Here is a 16,321-nt window from a genome sequence, read left to right on the forward strand (position 1 = left end):
CAGCTGACCTGGGCTCTGTGACCCCTCCTGGTTCTGTCTTCTCACCTTTGACCTCGACTGCCCTGCCCCTCCAACCCTCCTCACATGACTCCTGATCTCTGCTGATGTGGGCTATAACCCTCAACCCCAGGGACTCACTTTTAGCTTTCTGACCTTGCTGAACTGACCTTCACTTCCACACCTGGTCTCTATTCTGCCGAGTTTGACCCCTGCTGACCTAAATCCTGGTCTTCTGTGACCCCTCTCCAGCCCCTACCCCCAACCTCTAGCCCTTGTTTGCCATAACCCCCTGCCCCCACCCACCTGGACCAACATTTCTGCTCCTCTTTCCAGGGGCTGCCTGGAGTTGCTGGACGTCCTGGAGCTGAGGGTCCTGAAGTAAGTCTGTGACTGTGGTGGGACCAGGAGTGGGGCTTTCATGTGTTCTTCCCCGTCCTGGGCTCATGCTTTCTCCACATGCAGGGGCCACCAGGACCCGCTGGCCGCCGAGGAGAGAAGGTGGGTCATGGGCTGGGGGCCAGTCCCCTCTGCTTCCAGGGATGCTGGCAGGTGGGAGACCGAAACCTTGGGTTTCTAGGTGGGTCTCTGACCCATCCCTGTCTCTGTCCTTTCTCTACAGGGGGAGCCTGGTCTCCCTGGGGTGCCTGCTGTAGTGGTGAGTAAAGGGAGAATGGGGTTCTGAGCACTGTGCAGCTCCTTGAACAGTGACCCACCTGTAAACTGGTGTTCCACGCTGTGACCCCATAACCTTGGGACCCTGGGTAGCCTCAGAGTTCTGTGACTCTCCTTATGCTATAATGCACCTCCTGACTCCTGGCGTGATCCTGTGACCCCATGACCACCATACAGCTCATGAGCTCTGTGTAACCCCTGCCCTGCTTCCAGCGGTGACCCTGTGACCTCTGGACAGACTGAGCTCTGTGACTTCCAGTTTTATATAATCTCAACTCCAATCAAGGCTATATGATCCCCAGGCAAGGCCAAGCTATGTCTGTCCTGTTTGTTTTCAGGGACCTGCTGGTGCTGGACCCAAAGGAGAGAAGGTAAGTCTGTAAGTCTTGCGAGAGTGAAGAGAGGGTGAACAGGGTTGAGGTCAAGACCATAGGGCTTGCCTCTGGGCATGCCTAGAGGCCTCTGGAAGTCATGAGGGTTGTGGCATGATTGCTGGGGGTCATGGAGCCTGGGGCTGGCGCTAATGGTCTTTGTCACCTCCAGGGAGATGTGGGGCCCACTGGGCCCAGAGGAGCCCCTGGAGTCAAAGGGGAGCGGGTGAGTGAAAGGAAAGTGTTTAGGGGGAATACTGGTAAAGGTTGTGCCCCTCTGACTTCTGATCTTTCCACCCACAGGGCCAACCTGGCTTGGTTTTTCCTGGAGACCCTGGCCCCAAAGGAGACCCTGGAGACAGGGTAAATAAATATGGGGATGGGGAGTGTGACAGAAGGAGATGAGGTGGTACCTGGGACCCCCAGCTAAGTCCTGTTCCCCTTTCCCATGCCCTGCAGGGTCCCATTGGCCTCACTGGCAGAGCAGGACCCCCAGTAAGTACCTGTGACCTTGGGTAATGTCAAGATTTCTGGGGTTGCCTCCCCTCAAGAGCTGGCTGCTATGTGCAGCCTTACTCTTGCCTGCTCCACAGGGTGACTCAGGGCCTCTTGGAGAAAAGGGAGACCCTGGGCGGCCTGGCCCCCCAGGACCTGTTGGCCCCCGAGGACGAGACGTAAGAGGGCTGGATTCCAGGAGTCCCAGGGGTTAGGGGAGTAGGGTGTGGCTGGCATCACTGGACGTCTTGGGACCAGGGCTGATTCTCATGTCTCACAGGGTGAAGTTGGAGAGAAAGGTGACGAGGGCCCCCCGGTGAGTCTCCTTCCCACTGTGGTTTCGATCCTTTACCCTTGAAGTATGATCCCGGTGGGCTGGGGGCTCTACCAGATCCTTCAGTCCATCTCCCTACTTCCTGTCCAGTTGGTGCCCAGGCCCTTTTCTGCCCCCACTCCCTCAGTTACTTTGAGCCTAACTCACCCGCTCAATGTGTGGCTTTCTCTCCATCACAAGGGTGACCCAGGTTTGCCTGGAAAAGCTGGAGAGCGTGGCCTTCGGGTGAGCCTTGGCTGGGAGAAGTAAGGGGTGATGGGAGAATCTATAGGAGGTGGGCATGAAGGTGATAGGAGATTCTGGGGGGGGAGAAAGTGTGATAGGAGAGTCTGGAGGGAGGTGATGGGAGATCCTGCAGGGAGGCTTGCAGTGATGGGAAACTCTGGCCTGGTTTTAAGGGTAATGGGGAACCTGGGGCAGTATGAGGCATCTTGGGGGAACCTGCAAAATCTCAGACCACCTGCTCTTCCCAGGGGGCACCTGGAGCTCGGGGGCCTGTGGGTGAGAAGGGAGACCAGGGAGATCCTGGAGAAGATGGACGAAATGTGAGTCCTAACCTCTGACCCCTGACCCTTAACCTCAACCCCCAACATCCAATTCCCACCCCCAATCCTGCCACCCCAACATTGCAATACCAAACCCTCACTATCCTCATTTCCTCTAACCCCTTCATCACAACCCCCAAAGGCCACCAGGGTCCCCATGAGTCCTTAAGGTACTTCTAAAGCTCCCTGAAACTGCCCCCTATCCTCAGTGACCCTGACTCTCTGACTTTCTCCAGGGCAGCCCTGGACCATCTGGATCCAAGGGTGACCGTGGGGAGCCGGTGAGTAGTGCTGGTGTTCCGGGTTTGGGAGGGATGGAGATTTCCACAGCTCGATCTGATTGATGTCCACCTGAGGGGCCTGGACGTCGAGGTGGGGAGCACTGATGGCCACCTCCAGGCCTGTCCTGCCTTCTAGGGGTTGGCATTGGGGTGCTGCAGGGAATCTGGGAGCAGAGTTGAGCCTGGGGCAAACCTGTGCCATGCCCTGCGACCAAGGGCTCCTGTTGACTACAATTCTTTTCTTTCCCAGGGTCCCCCAGGACCCCCTGGACAGCTGGTAAGGGTTGAGTTGGGTCTGGTGCTCTTCTCCCTTACCTACTCCTGTTGGCTCCACACTGTGTCCCCTCATCCCTTCCACTGACTCCCACATCCCCCACTGCCCCCTAATATTTCCACTGATACCATAGCTCCCATTGGCCCCATCTCCCCTCACCAACTCCATTTCCTCTCGTTGGATCATTCTTCTCATTGGTCATTCCCTCCCACAGGTGGACACGGGACTTGGAGCCAGAGAGAAGGTATCAGGGCCTGTGGGTGGAGTGAAGCTGTGAGCATAGGAAGGCATCCCTGTGCCCCCAGCACAGGTTCTTCCTGGGGTGTGCCTGTGGCCCTAGTGCTGTTCCCTCAACAAGCTTGTCTCTGCTACAGGGAGAACCTGGGGACCGTGGACAGGAGGGTCCTCGAGGACCCAAGGGTGACCCCGGTCCCCCTGGAGCCTCTGGGGAGAGGGTGAGTGTGGTTGGTCCCATGGGGATGTGTGGGCCTGGGAAAGCCTGCTCTGATTTCTTCCTCCCTCTCTCCTCAGGGCATTGCTGGACTTCGGGGGCCCCCAGGCCCACAGGTAAGCGATGCACTTTGCCTGATCACACAAACCCCCTTCTTGCCTTCATCTCTCACTGACCTTGTTCCCTCCAGGGGGACCCAGGCATCCGAGGCCCAGCAGGAGAAAAGGTGAGAGGGTACAGAGGTTTTTTGACTATGAGCCTGGGCTCTCAGATCCGTCTCATCCTTTGAGGCCTCTTGCCACTCTGTTTCCTCAGGGTGACCGGGGCCCCCCTGGCCTGGATGGCCGCAGTGGGCTAGATGGGAAACCAGGAACTTCTGGCCCCCCTGGGCTGCATGTGAGTCATGGTGATCACTGCCTTGTTGCGTCCCTTCCCTTGCCCCTTCGCATGACTCCAACCTCACCTGGGTCTTCTTGGTCTTGAGCTCTGGGGCCAGAGGGGTTATCTGTGTCTTCTTCTAGAATCCTGCTGGGTGGGGGATGTTACTGCCTTTAGGCCTTGGGTTCACAGGAACTAGTAACCCTGTCAGCGGGCAGTGCCCCTGACTGATGACCACTGCAGACTCCCTGACTTTAAGTCTCTTTTCAGGGTGCCACAGGCAAAGCTGGGGACCCAGGGAGAGACGTAAGTAAGGGGAGATGTTAGGGTGGAGGGCGGCTCAGGGGTCTAGTGTAAACTGCAGCCAGGTTGTCATAGTCACAGCATCAGTGGGAGTAGAAGGAACTGGCCCAGTCCTGTCCTTGGGAGGAGTCCCAGTCCATGACAGGCAGGTTTTAGTAGAGTCCTGCTTTCTGACCTTCTCTGCCTTGGGGGCCTTAATAAGTCCTGGGAGTTCTTCCCTTGGGAGTCTCAGCAGGGGTGCTCCTAACCCGTGGGGTCTCTGCCTAAAGGGATCTCAGTGGCACCTCTCAATTCTGGGGGTCTTCACACTGGAGGAGGATTTTAGTGGCATCCTCCCAGTCGATGGATGCATCCCAGGGGATATCTCAGTGGCCCTTTCAATCCTAACAAAGACTTTTTCCAGGGGCTTCCAGGCCTCCGAGGAGAACAGGGCCCCCCTGGCCCCCCTGGTCCCCCTGGAGCACTGGTGAGTCTCGGCTTTCATGTTACCCTTTTGCCCCTTACTGCCCTCACCCCAGCCCTGACTTCTGACTGATGATCTGTTCCCACAGGGAAAGCCAGGCAAGGATGGCAAGCCTGGCCTGAATGGGAAAAATGTGAGTGTCCAGGGCAGACATGGCAAACCGCCGAGAAACACCAGCAAATGTCCACAGCCCAGATGTCCAGATACACATGCAGCACCCATGCAGACATGTGCTGAGACTTGCCAACACCCACGTACCTAGCCCAGACGTGCAGATACATCGTGAAACACATGTCCATATGCACCCACAGGCAGCCTCTCAGACAGTGAGTTAGGTGGACATGTTGACTTATGCCAGATGGGCTGACACCTGCTAAAATAACCCACAGCCACAGGCACAGATGAAGAGCCCTGGACACAGATTGAGAGGTGCAGACACGCTGGTGTGAAGCCACATTCGGGGACACTTGGAGACATGTTGACACACAAGCTCTTCCACCCAGCCTCAGATATGTGCTAAGACATGGACCCAGGGTCACATGTGGACCTGTGTTGAGCCCTGATGAGATACACATCCAAGGTTCTGACATGTGACACATGCTGGGACACACTGACGCAGTCACTCACATACAAATGGCCACACATATTGAGATACACAAAAGATTTGCAGACAGATACCAAGATGCACAGATAATTCTCAAGGCACTAGGGTCATGCAGACATGTGCATCCTGGGTATATATGTATAAGCCCATGCCCACATGCAGACACGAGTCAAGATGTGCAGATGGACGGAGACACCCACCAAGTGCCGCCTACCAGGACACAGTGAGCCATGCACAGGTACACGTGCTAATACACACATACCCAGGACATGTGGACACACACAAACCCAGAGATTCTTCAATGTAGAGTTACATCTAGAAAGCCAGAGACAGGAGGACATGTGCAGTCACAAGTGGAGGTGAGCGGATGCACACAGGCACACCCTCAGACGTGCAACAGTTCACTCAGACAGTCACAGGGTACACTCCAGGACACACAGAGGCTTGGAGCTACAGGCACATACAGTCCCCTGAGGTCTGCCAAGACAGTCTCTGCAGCCAGACACTGGTGAATGTCTGGGCTGATGTGTGTCCTCTGTCTGCAGGGAGAGCGTGGGGACCCTGGAGAAGACGGGAGGAAGGTAAAGCCTCTCACTGGGAGTCTGCTCTGGCCTTAGATTGGGGCCCTGTCTGAAGCACCCTTGTCTTCCTTAGGGAGAGAAGGGAGATTCGGGTACCCCTGGGAGACATGTGAGTGCTGGAGTCTTCTGCAACCTCTGACCCCTGACCCTGACCCTGTGATATATGGCTCTACTCCTTTCTGGGGTCTCAGAGTCCTGATGCTGGCTACATCCTCCACAGGGTGACGATGGTCCTAAGGGTGAGCGTGGAGCTCCTGGTAGCCCTGGACCCCAGGGCCCTCCGGGCCTCCCAGGGCAGGTCGGCCCTTCTGGCCAGGTAAGTGGCCAGTGTAGTTCTAGGACTTGACAGCAACAGAGGCCAAAATGTTCTCACCAGGTACCCTCCCGGGACACCATGATGCTGTGTGACCCCTTTGTGTTCTGTCATTTCTCAGGGTTTTCCTGGTGTTCCAGGAAGTGTTGGCCCCAAGGTGAGTGTGCTTGTGTTGGGGCGGGGCTGTGACAAGAGGCTGACCATGACTGGGGCATTTCCTCCACCTGATCATTCTTTATTCGCAGGGTGACCGTGGGGAGACTGGATCCAAAGGGGAACAGGTGAGGCCCCCACCTTTTTCCCATGCCCAGGTAGCCATAGCACCCATATATGCACACACATACCCAACAAACTGGGTTCAGCAGCTTTTTTCTTGGTGTCTCCAGGGCCTCCCAGGAGAGCGTGGCCTGAGAGGAGAACCTGGGAGCATGGCAGTGAGTGGAGATTGGGACCTGGTCCTTGACTTTTATTTGCCTGCCTTTGGGGGTCACCCCTCGATCCCCTTCCCCTTGCCATGAGGACTCACGGATTCGGTACTGTGTGCTCGGCCCCCTGCCCTATTGGGATTCCTGTAGCCTACACTCAGAGGAATCTGGGCAATGGGGATATGCCAGGGAGGGGCTCCCAGTGGCCTTGAGCTGCCTCAGCTAAGGGCTAAAGGGTCCTCTGGGCATGAGGCCTGGAGAAGAGGGTATGGAGGCTGTTTCTGGGGGCAGTGTGGGGCAGAGGCAGGGCCTTCTCCTCTGTGGGCAGTCCCTTACCCAGCTTGTATCCCCAGAATGTGGAGCGGTTGCTGGAAAATATTGGCATCAAGGTAGGTTGTTTGGGGGCTGGGCATGGGCGCTGGTGGGGGCCCCATGGGGCAAATAGCATCCACAGAGCTGGGCCAGGGCATCGGTGGCTGCAGTGATGGGCCCTGCTCCTCTGACCCCTTGCTCTCACTCAGACATCTGTGCTGCGGGAGATCGTGGAGACCTGGGATGAGAGCTCCAGCGGCTTTCGGCCTGTGCCTGAACGGCACCGCGGCCCCAAGGGGGACCCAGGCGAGCGGGGCCCCCCAGGCAAGGAGGTGTGTGTAGCTGCTGAGTGGGAGGTGCCCTGTGGAGGATGTGGCTGTACAGCTACCAGCATTCATTCTTCTGCTCCTCCAGGGACCCATCGGCTTTTCTGGAGATCGCGGACCAAAGGGAGATCGTGGCGATCCCGGACCCCAGGGACCACCTGGCCTGGGCCTTGGAGAAAGGGGTCCCCCTGGACCTCCTGGCCTTGCCGGGGAGCCTGGAAAGCCTGGTATTCCTGGGCTGCCAGGCCCGGCTGGGAGTGTGGGGGAAGCAGGAAGACCAGGAGAGAGGGTGAGCCTGGGGGTTTGCTGGGAGGGCCAGGGAAGTGGGGTCAGGAGGAGCTGGACTCCCCACTCTGCTGTTTGCACTTCAGGGAGAACGGGGAGAGAAAGGAGAACGTGGAGAACAGGTGAGCTGGGATGGGGCTGCAAGGGGCAGGCTTGCCTGGGGGCCTTGCTGGGGCAGCCACCTCATTTTCCTTCTTTTCTGCAGGGCAGAGACGGCCCTCCTGGTATCCCTGGACCCCCCGGCCCCCCTGGCCCCAAGGTGATCACCCCAGCCCTGCCCTAGGCCTGTGACTGCTGTCACCAGGAGGCCACTGTTAGCTTGGGCCCCAGAAAATCCATGTGCTGTCTCTGACCCCATAACCCTCTGGGACCCTGTGATTTGGATGACCCTCCATGCCTCTGTGAAGACACATCTCTCCCCTGTGACCTTGTGCTTGTAGGTGGCCATGGACAGACCAGGTCCTGGACTCTCTGGAGAACAAGGACCCCCTGGACTCAAGGGAGCTAAGGTCAGTGTGTGCAATCAAACTGGGGGCTATCCCCTGCCATGGCACCAGGGCCTGGCTTGACATATTTTCCCTACAGGGGGAGCCAGGCGGTGATGGTGAACGAGGCCCCAAAGGAGACAGGGTGAGGCCTCCCACCCTACCATGTTTCCCCTCCTCTGTGGGAGCATATGGGGGTGGTATGTGTGTAGGCACATGGCAGTGATTGGAGGTTCAGGGCATGGCACTTTTTGCAGGGTGTGCCAGGCATCAAGGGAGACCGGGGAGAGCCTGGACAGAGGGGTCCTGATGGCAGCCCGGTGAGTCCTTGCCCTGTGGGCCGCATGTGTGCAAGCACACGGCTCTTACTTGTGTTGTCTGGACTGGAGTCTGCACTGCCTGGGACTGTCTAGGGGGAAGTTGGGATGGGGGAACAAGAACAGTGTGGACTTAACCCGGTTCTTTCCAGGGTCTGTTGGGAGAGCGTGGTGTGGCTGGGCCTGAAGGGAAGCCGGTGAGTGGTGGCAGGAACAGCCTGGCCTGGGTTCTGGGGGACAGCCACCCTCTGTTGTGTGCTGGCTGCCATATGCACATGTCACCAGTGACCAGTGATGAGGGTATTATGCCTGTGTGCCCGGGTGTGAGTGTAGATGCATTATGTCTGCAAGAGGCAGGCTGTGTGTGTGTGCACACAGGCCCATATGTGTTATCCATGAGGGGCAATTCATTGGTATATGGTGGTCTATGCCCACTGGGGGTGGGGTGTAGAAGTGGGTCCCCCAGGAAAAGGCCTCCAGAGGGCAGGAACAGACCCAAGGGAGGCCCAGATTGAGGCTCAGGATCCCCTTTCTCTGTCTAGGGTCTGCAAGGTCCGAGGGGGACCCCTGGCCCAGAGGTGAGTACTCCCGAATCCTCACCCCTCCTACCCCCATCTGTGCCCAACCCCAAAAATGGGCAGAACTGCCCAGTGTCCCCAGTGTGTTGAGGCTGGCTCCCTCGTCAGACTCTTTCTCTCTTCTACAGGGTGGCCGTGGAGACCCTGGACCACCTGGTGCCCCTGTGAGTGACGGGTGGAGCACCGCTTGGTAGGGGTGGAGCAAGCATCAGTCCCCACTGATAAGCCAAGCCTTGTTCATATTAATCCCTGAGCCCGAGTGGATAACTCTGACCCCTGTCCCCTGCCCTTGACACTTTTCTCTAGGGTCTTGCTGGCCCCTCAGGACCCCAGGGACCTTCTGGCCTGAAGGTGAGTATAGATGTGTGCTGGTGTGTGGCTGCAAGGTAGATGAGGCTCAGAGGAGCCTGTCCACACTAGGAGAACATCTGCCAACCTCCTGGGATGTCATTGCCCTACAATGAAGCTGAGCACTAAGGTGCCCCGTCCACGTGGGCTCTGCTTATGGGCTGGGGCTGAGGAGCCTCTTGTCCATCTGTGGGGTCATGCAATCTCTGGATTTTTGGCAGGGAGAGCCTGGAGAGACAGGACCACCAGGACGGGTGAGTGGCCCAGCTCATGGGGTAGAGTCACAGGGAGCTGGGTAGGGTTGGCACTGCCCTGAACTTCTTTATCCCCCAGGGCCTGCCTGGACCTACTGGAGCTGTGGGACTTCCCGGCCCCCCTGGCCCTTCAGGCCTTGTGGTGAGTGAGTCCCCTGTGTACCCTGCAGGGACACTATGTCCCTGCTTTCTGGGTCAGTCTCATGTTCTCCCATGTACCACTCACGTCTGATTTGTCTCCCTCAGGGTCCTCAAGGGGCGCCAGGTTTGCCTGGACAAGTGGTGAGTCCTGGGGTCAGGGCTGGGCTCCGGGGGTCAAGAGTCAGCGGGTGGGCCTCTGACAGAGCTCCTCCCTCTCAGGGGGAGACAGGGAAGCCAGGAGCCCCAGGTCGTGATGGTGCCAGTGGAAAAGATGGAGACAGAGGAGCCCCTGGCGTGCCGGTGTGTGTTTCAGGGGGAGCTTGCTGCAGGCCTGTGATGGGGCCCTCTGCCTAGTTGTGTGTCTGGAGGATGAGGAGGGCTGGGGCAGCAGGGTCAGGGTGGTGGAGAGGCACTGAGTTCCTCATGCTGCTCTGCCACAGGGGTCACCAGGTCTGCCCGGCCCTGTTGGACCTAAAGGAGAGCCTGGACCCATGGGGACCCCTGGACAGGTGATCTTTGACCCCATCCTCTGCACCACCTCCTCTGCCCCATGCCCAAGCCTAGTCTGCACTTCCCATCCTAGATGGCAGGGTGGGCGTGGGGAGAAGGCAGGAGGCTAGGTAACTTACCAGGCATTCCCTACAGGCTGTGGTGGGGCCCCCTGGAGCAAAGGGAGAGAAGGTGAGTGTGTGGGAGGCCTGGGAAGAGGGGCTGGGTGGTGGGTGGGGGCTGAGGAATCCCACTGACCCCTCTCCCTCATCAGGGAGCACCTGGAGGCCTTGCTGGAGACCTGGTGGGAGAGCCGGTGAGTGTGGAGCCTCCAACAGCACATTCACCCACCCTCATGTCCCTCAACTTCCATAATATGCCCCATTTGACCCTGGGCCTCATGCCTCCCTCCTTGAGTCTCATCTGTTTGTAACGCTGATGCCCATATTGCCTTCTGATGCCCATCTCTACAGGGAGCCAAGGGTGACCGGGGACTGCCAGGGCCACGGGGTGAGAAGGTGAGATGAGCTTGGCCCCAGGGCCTGAGCACTGGGCAAGTAGGGGTCAGGCTGGGTGGCCAGACCCCCTCACCACTCTCTCTGTGCAGGGTGAAGCTGGCCGTGCAGGGGAGCCTGGAGACCCTGGGGAAGATGTGAGTCTGGGGTCTGGGCCAGTATGAGCCTGGGTGGAGGAGTGCAGTCATGGACATCAGGGACCATTCCTGGGCCTGTGCACGTGTCTGAACCTGAGCCTGGCCATATGTTCCAGCATTACAGGATCCTGCTCCCGGGAGAACACAGGGGTTATGCCTCTTGGCATCCACACTCCCAGAGCTCAGGGCCCCATCTTTGCTTCTATGTGCCTCTCCTAGGTCTTCTGTTTGTCACCATGTCTGAGCACACACATAGCTCCTCTCTGATCTCCCAGGTCTCAGGCCACATTGAAGTTCCTGTGGGCCTCTCCTTTGTCATGCGTTTATGCTGCCCCTCTCCTCTGCCACATCTGTGCTCCATGTATCTGAGTTCATGTCTGTGGTCATGTTTAAGCTCCCTGGGATGCATGTGTCTGAGTTCCTGCTCCTGTCTGAGCTCCCATGGATCTGCACTCGCATCCACAGTCCTATATGTCTGTGCTCATGTGTAAGCTCCACGTGTCTGTGGTCATGCCTGAACTCCCATGTATCTGTGATCACATCTCAGCTTCCCTGTCTGTGCCCCCATGAGTCCATGGTCACATCTGAGCTCCAGTGAATCAATCCTTGGTCACATTTGAGCTCCCCTGAGAATATTTTTGGGCTGTATCTAAGCTCTGGGCTCATGTTCACACCCTCTCAAGTGCTGTTTACTTTGGTTTTTTTTAGGGTCAGAAAGGGGCTCCAGGACTAAAGGGTAACAAGGTATGTGTGCCCTAAATCATTCCTTCTGAAGATCATGGTCCTGAGACTCCCTGAGCCTGCTCTGACCCCTCGTTCCCTTGAAGGGTGACCCAGGAGTCGGGGTCCAGGGCCCCTCTGGGCCAGTTGGTCCTCCAGGTCTGAAGGTAAGTCAATGCCCCATCACTAGTGGTGGGGGCAGCAGGCAGGGAGGCCCCTGGAGGTGGGAGGAAGAGGGCAGTCTGAGTCTAGTCCTGGGAAGGGGTCCTGCTGGGACCACTCCTCCGTTTGCTATCTCTGTTACAGGGAGACTTGGGCCCCCCTGGACCCCCCGGTGCTCCTGGTATTGTTGGATTCCCTGGTCAGACAGGCCCTCGAGGAGAGATGGGTCAGCCAGGCCCCAGTGGAGAGCGGGTAAGTGCGCTGGGAGCAGCATGTGGGGACGTGGGGACTTTTGGACCTCTGAATCCAGTAGTGGGTGAGGAAGAGAAGGGGGCCCAGGCCCTGCCTCAGGGGCTCCCAATCTTGAGGGGGCAGAGCAGGAGGAAGCTTCCCAAGTCACCCTCTGCCTCTCTTGCCTCATTTTTCCTTTAGGGTCTGGCAGGCCTCCCAGGGAGAGAGGGAGCCCCAGGCCCCTTGGGGCCACCTGGACCACCAGGGTCAGTGGTGAGTAGAGGTGCCCCAACACCCCGTGTGTCTGATTCCTGCGTGTTGGAGTCTGTCCACGTGAGGACTTACGCTGGGGACTATGCCACACTTTGTGGCTGGGTATGTGTGTGTGCCTTTGAGGGGCATGGAACCCTCACCTCACTCTGCCCACAGGGAGCACCCGGGGCCTCTGGACTCAAAGGAGACAAGGTAGATGGGACGATGCTGCTGGCTGTCTTATGTACCCCATCACCCCTCCAACCTCCACTGATCCCTGTCACCCCCTCCAATTTCCACTAACCTCCCATAACCCTGTGTGCCCCACTGATTCCCCTCACTTATCCTGGGTGTCCTGTTGATCTCCAGGGAGACCCTGGAGTAGGGCTGCCCGGGGCCCGCGGCGAGCGTGGGGAGCCAGGCGTCCGGGTACGTACGTCCTGCTCTGCGGCCACGGTCCACTGCAGGGAGCCACATCGGGGCTCCCTTTATTGTGGCTCTTGCCTCTAATTTCCAACTTCTGAGTCAGTGAACTTAATGGTACCTTCCAGGGTGAAGATGGCCATCCCGGCCAGGAGGGACCCCGAGGACTCATGGTGGGTTCCCTTGGGGAAAGTGCCAGTGGTGTGACTTCAGTCCTCTGCCTGTGCCCTCTGTGCCCTTGGGACATTGTCTGCAGCCTTCTGGTTCTCCTTGTCTACTCTCTGGTCCTTTGTCTCTCCTATTCCCCTGAGCCCCCGTTGGTCCTCACCTACCTCCTGAGCTGTCTCCCAACTAGTTCCCCCATATTTCCATAGCTCACAGTCTTCTTCTCTCATATAGGGCCCTCCAGGCAGCCGAGGGGAGCGTGGGGAGAAGGTAAGGATGTGGGGAAAAGGCCCCTTGGGTGAGTGGGGGTGGGGATGGCTCTTGTAATTAGGACCTGGGACGACTCCATTTGGGTGAGACTCACAATGTTCCACTCAATAGGGTGATGCTGGAACCACAGGGCTAAAGGGTGATAAGGTGAGTGTGGACATGGGGGAAGGCAGGGGCAGGGGACTAAGAGTGCTCTGACTCCTCTGACTGTCCCTTTGTCTACTCAGGGTGACTCAGCCGTGGCTGTGGGGCCTCCGGGGCCACAGGGTGCCAAGGGGGTCATGGTGAGTGGGTCTGGCCCATGTGCAGACTGGGTCTCCCTTGTGTGATACAGGGGCTCCTATGGGGGCTGGGCTCTCCTATCTGAGAGCTCAAACTCAGGGACCTCTAACACCTGACCCTGACTTCTGACCCCTGACCCAGGGTGAACGAGGTCCTCGGGGCATAGATGGTGACAAAGGACCTCGCGGAGAGAGTGGGAACCCTGGAGAGAAGGTACAGGGGAGAGGGTGGGGTACTCTATATGGGGTGGAGACAGGGTGCTGTGGGCTGTGGGGGTTCTATGGAGGGTCTATGAGGATAGAAGGGGAGGATGGGGAGGGGGCTTTCTGGAGGTCAGAGAGGATAGCGTTCCGTAGGCTGTAGCAAGTCTATGGGGAGGCTGAGAGGATGGGGGACTCTCCTGGGGCTCAAGGGCCTTGATGTGAGGTCTTGAGGAGACCTCTGGACTGTAGCTCTATGAGAGGTCCTCTGGGACCAGGAAGGGGGCTCCTTGGGTGTTAGGGGTACTCCAGGTAGGTTTAGGGGCCTAGTGGTTAGAGGGAGGGTCAGGAATCTGGGGGAATTGGGGTGAGAAATGAGGCACTCCATAGGGCTGCTATGGTGTGGGCTGGAAGGGATGGGGCCACCGGGGGCGGTGGCGGGGAGCAGCACTGGTGGGCTCTGCCCCTGTTGGCACTTCCAGTCATACTCCAATCCTCCAGGCTGGTCTGTTCCTGATTGTGTCCCTCTTTGGTCACTCCCACAGGGCGCCAAGGGAGAGCCTGGTGACAAGGGCTCAGCCGGGTTGCTGGGAGTGCGTGGACTCACGGGACCCAAGGCAAGCCCTGCCTCAGGCACAGACCCAGAGTCACACATCACACACACCTGTCCCATGGGTGTCCTCTGAGCACTGGGGAGTTTCCAGCCTCCCTCACTGTCAACCATGTGTGTGTTCACATGGGGTCTGTGTGCAGCCTGGGCTCTGGCCACAGAGTCACCGAATAGCCTCATGTGCAGCGGATAGGCCAGCATGGGGGACAGTCACATTGAAGGGCCTCCCTCCGGCATCTGTGTTTCCCACAGGGTGAACCTGGTGCTGCAGGGATCCCTGGTGACCCGGTAAGATGCCCCTGCTCCCACAGGGCCCCCATTCCCATTTGGTGACCTTTGACCTTATAGTGACCCAGTACTTTCATGGTGTCCTCATGTTGCCCAGGGGTGCCTACTTTCACAGTAACCCCTATGATGGTTCCACCCACATGGTGACCCCCTGCCCATGGTGACCCTTGTCCCCATGGAAAACCCTGCCCTTCCAGTGACTCTGGGCTCCAATGGTGACTCTTACCCCCATGGTTTTCTCAGTCCATTACATCCAGACTGATTCCCTTTGATCCCTCCCTGAACTCCCCTGACTTCATATTGACGCCTCTCCCCACAGGGATCCCCAGGAAAGGATGGAGCCCCTGGTGTCCGAGGAGACAAAGGAGATGTTGGCTTCATGGGTCCCCGGGGCCTTAAGGTGAGAAGGAGACTGGATATTTTTTCCTGGTCAAGAGGCCTGATGTTGGAGGGTGAGGTATCTGGGGTCAGATGTTGGGGTATCCATGGTTGAATGTGGGGTGTTAGGTTGGAGGTTGGAAGGTCGGAGGTTAGAGTGTCTGAGACCAGTTTGGAGATGGTTTCAGGGTCAAAGGGTTATAGGGTGAGGTATCTGAAAGTCATTTTTCCACTTGCTTTTTTCTCTCAGGGTGAACGAGGAGTTAAGGGAGCCTGTGGCCTTGATGGAGAGAAGGGGGATAAGGTACAGAGGTGAAGGGGGATGTGGGCGGCTGTGGGGCCTGGACCTAAGGCTGACGCCTGACCCCTCCACCTGATGCCTGCAGGGAGAAGCTGGTCCTCTGGGCCGCCCTGGGCTGGCAGGACGGAAGGGAGATACAGTGAGTATGGGGCACAGCCAAAATGAGGAGATGATCGGTTGGCCAGGGCCCAGCTCATGTCTTCTCTTCTCCAGGGGGAGCCAGGTGTGCCAGGCCTGTCGGGGGCCCCTGGGAAGGAGGGCCTGATTGGTCCGAAGGTATGGTGTCTCTCGACAGTGGACATTGAGGGGTCAGGATGGGATAGGGAAGGTCACAGTAGGGCCATGGGGGTTTTGTGTCAAGGAAGGTTGTGGAAAGTTGGAATATTGAGGGGTGGAGGGGAGCTGGTCTTGAGGTTTCAGGGTGGGGTCACAGTGGGAATTTAGGATTAAGGGACGGGAGGTGGAGCAGAGGGGACATGCGCATTAGGGCTAAGGGCTTATGGTGAGTGGAGGTCAGTGGGGGAGGTTGGAGTGTCGTTGTAAAGGAAATAGGTAGAGTCAGAGCAAAGGGTGTTCCAGTGAGGTCGGGGTCATGGAGCTTAGGGTAGATTGAGAGTCCCAGGCTGGTAGGGTCACAGTTGCACAGGTCATAGAAGGTTGTGGCCATTGGACCAGGGTGCTCAAGGCAGTTAAGCTAAAGGAGACTAGAGCAGAGGGTCTCTCATGCTTCTTTCCGTTCCCAGGGTGACCGAGGCTTTGATGGGCAGCCAGGACCCAAGGGTGACCAGGGCGAGAAAGGGGAGCGGGTAAGTTCAGGCTAAGGTCATGGTGAACTGAGGGGATTGTGCTCTCTGAAAGTGAGTCCATCTTTGAGGACTCTGATCATTGACCCTGATCTGTCTCTTTCCAGGGGCCCCCAGGAATTGGGGGCTTCCCAGGTCCCAGGGGCAATGACGGCTCTAGTGGTCCCCCGGGGCCACCTGGCGGTGTTGGTCCCAAAGGCCCTGAAGGACTTCAGGGCCAGAAGGTGAGGGGCCCTGGCTCTGACTCCTAACCCTTGAACCCCCCTGACCCTTCTAAACTTTTGACCTCTGACCCTGAAACCCATCCCCCAATATTCCTGCCCCAACCTCTGAACCTGTTATCTCCAACTTGCCCTACTTCTGACCCCCACTGCCTCTGACCTTGCTCACTTGGTCCTTGTGTCTGACAGGGTGAGCGAGGTCCTCCTGGAGAGAGTGTGGTGGGTGCCCCTGGGGCCCCTGGAACACCTGGAGAGAGAGGGGAGCAGGTAAGTGGGGATTCCTGGGCTTGAGGTCAGAGATTGGGGTGACCTCTGGTGTCCCTTATATCAGAGGTCAA

At 58.0% G+C, this 16,321-nt stretch overlaps 1 protein-coding gene across 3 annotated transcripts in view; it reads left to right on the forward strand.

The window, feature by feature from the left end:
• Positions 1–16,321, forward strand: part of COL7A1 (collagen type VII alpha 1 chain) — a 34,080-nt gene that overhangs the window by 12,621 nt on the left and 5,138 nt on the right. For all 3 annotated transcript variants that reach the window (XM_070492640.1, XM_070492642.1, XM_070492641.1), the window contains exons 45-112: positions 334–378; positions 463–498; positions 620–655; positions 1,011–1,043; positions 1,216–1,269; positions 1,347–1,406; positions 1,503–1,538; positions 1,637–1,717; positions 1,819–1,854; positions 2,053–2,097; positions 2,346–2,417; positions 2,654–2,698; positions 2,949–2,975; positions 3,187–3,216; positions 3,347–3,427; positions 3,504–3,539; positions 3,614–3,649; positions 3,739–3,819; positions 4,072–4,107; positions 4,508–4,570; positions 4,656–4,700; positions 5,717–5,752; positions 5,826–5,861; positions 5,973–6,068; positions 6,187–6,222; positions 6,311–6,346; positions 6,452–6,499; positions 6,844–6,879; positions 7,012–7,134; positions 7,217–7,417; positions 7,500–7,535; positions 7,619–7,672; positions 7,854–7,922; positions 7,999–8,043; positions 8,156–8,218; positions 8,368–8,412; positions 8,758–8,793; positions 8,922–8,957; positions 9,100–9,144; positions 9,363–9,395; positions 9,475–9,537; positions 9,642–9,677; positions 9,756–9,836; positions 9,977–10,045; positions 10,182–10,217; positions 10,300–10,341; positions 10,499–10,543; positions 10,633–10,677; positions 11,386–11,421; positions 11,505–11,564; positions 11,704–11,811; positions 11,992–12,063; positions 12,220–12,255; positions 12,412–12,471; positions 12,594–12,638; positions 12,865–12,900; positions 13,012–13,047; positions 13,128–13,184; positions 13,324–13,395; positions 13,928–13,999; positions 14,245–14,280; positions 14,600–14,680; positions 14,909–14,962; positions 15,045–15,098; positions 15,173–15,235; positions 15,703–15,765; positions 15,870–15,986; positions 16,173–16,250. In XM_070492640.1, coding sequence (XP_070348741.1) covers positions 334–378; positions 463–498; positions 620–655; positions 1,011–1,043; positions 1,216–1,269; positions 1,347–1,406; positions 1,503–1,538; positions 1,637–1,717; positions 1,819–1,854; positions 2,053–2,097; positions 2,346–2,417; positions 2,654–2,698; positions 2,949–2,975; positions 3,187–3,216; positions 3,347–3,427; positions 3,504–3,539; positions 3,614–3,649; positions 3,739–3,819; positions 4,072–4,107; positions 4,508–4,570; positions 4,656–4,700; positions 5,717–5,752; positions 5,826–5,861; positions 5,973–6,068; positions 6,187–6,222; positions 6,311–6,346; positions 6,452–6,499; positions 6,844–6,879; positions 7,012–7,134; positions 7,217–7,417; positions 7,500–7,535; positions 7,619–7,672; positions 7,854–7,922; positions 7,999–8,043; positions 8,156–8,218; positions 8,368–8,412; positions 8,758–8,793; positions 8,922–8,957; positions 9,100–9,144; positions 9,363–9,395; positions 9,475–9,537; positions 9,642–9,677; positions 9,756–9,836; positions 9,977–10,045; positions 10,182–10,217; positions 10,300–10,341; positions 10,499–10,543; positions 10,633–10,677; positions 11,386–11,421; positions 11,505–11,564; positions 11,704–11,811; positions 11,992–12,063; positions 12,220–12,255; positions 12,412–12,471; positions 12,594–12,638; positions 12,865–12,900; positions 13,012–13,047; positions 13,128–13,184; positions 13,324–13,395; positions 13,928–13,999; positions 14,245–14,280; positions 14,600–14,680; positions 14,909–14,962; positions 15,045–15,098; positions 15,173–15,235; positions 15,703–15,765; positions 15,870–15,986; positions 16,173–16,250 — 3,777 coding nt within the window. The remainder of the gene's footprint in view (positions 1–333; positions 379–462; positions 499–619; positions 656–1,010; positions 1,044–1,215; positions 1,270–1,346; positions 1,407–1,502; positions 1,539–1,636; positions 1,718–1,818; positions 1,855–2,052; positions 2,098–2,345; positions 2,418–2,653; positions 2,699–2,948; positions 2,976–3,186; positions 3,217–3,346; positions 3,428–3,503; positions 3,540–3,613; positions 3,650–3,738; positions 3,820–4,071; positions 4,108–4,507; positions 4,571–4,655; positions 4,701–5,716; positions 5,753–5,825; positions 5,862–5,972; positions 6,069–6,186; positions 6,223–6,310; positions 6,347–6,451; positions 6,500–6,843; positions 6,880–7,011; positions 7,135–7,216; positions 7,418–7,499; positions 7,536–7,618; positions 7,673–7,853; positions 7,923–7,998; positions 8,044–8,155; positions 8,219–8,367; positions 8,413–8,757; positions 8,794–8,921; positions 8,958–9,099; positions 9,145–9,362; positions 9,396–9,474; positions 9,538–9,641; positions 9,678–9,755; positions 9,837–9,976; positions 10,046–10,181; positions 10,218–10,299; positions 10,342–10,498; positions 10,544–10,632; positions 10,678–11,385; positions 11,422–11,504; positions 11,565–11,703; positions 11,812–11,991; positions 12,064–12,219; positions 12,256–12,411; positions 12,472–12,593; positions 12,639–12,864; positions 12,901–13,011; positions 13,048–13,127; positions 13,185–13,323; positions 13,396–13,927; positions 14,000–14,244; positions 14,281–14,599; positions 14,681–14,908; positions 14,963–15,044; positions 15,099–15,172; positions 15,236–15,702; positions 15,766–15,869; positions 15,987–16,172; positions 16,251–16,321) is intronic.

Source organism: Equus asinus, chromosome 21 (genome assembly GCF_041296235.1).
Source record: "Equus asinus isolate D_3611 breed Donkey chromosome 21, EquAss-T2T_v2, whole genome shotgun sequence".
Lineage (NCBI taxonomy): Eukaryota > Metazoa > Chordata > Mammalia > Perissodactyla > Equidae > Equus > Equus asinus.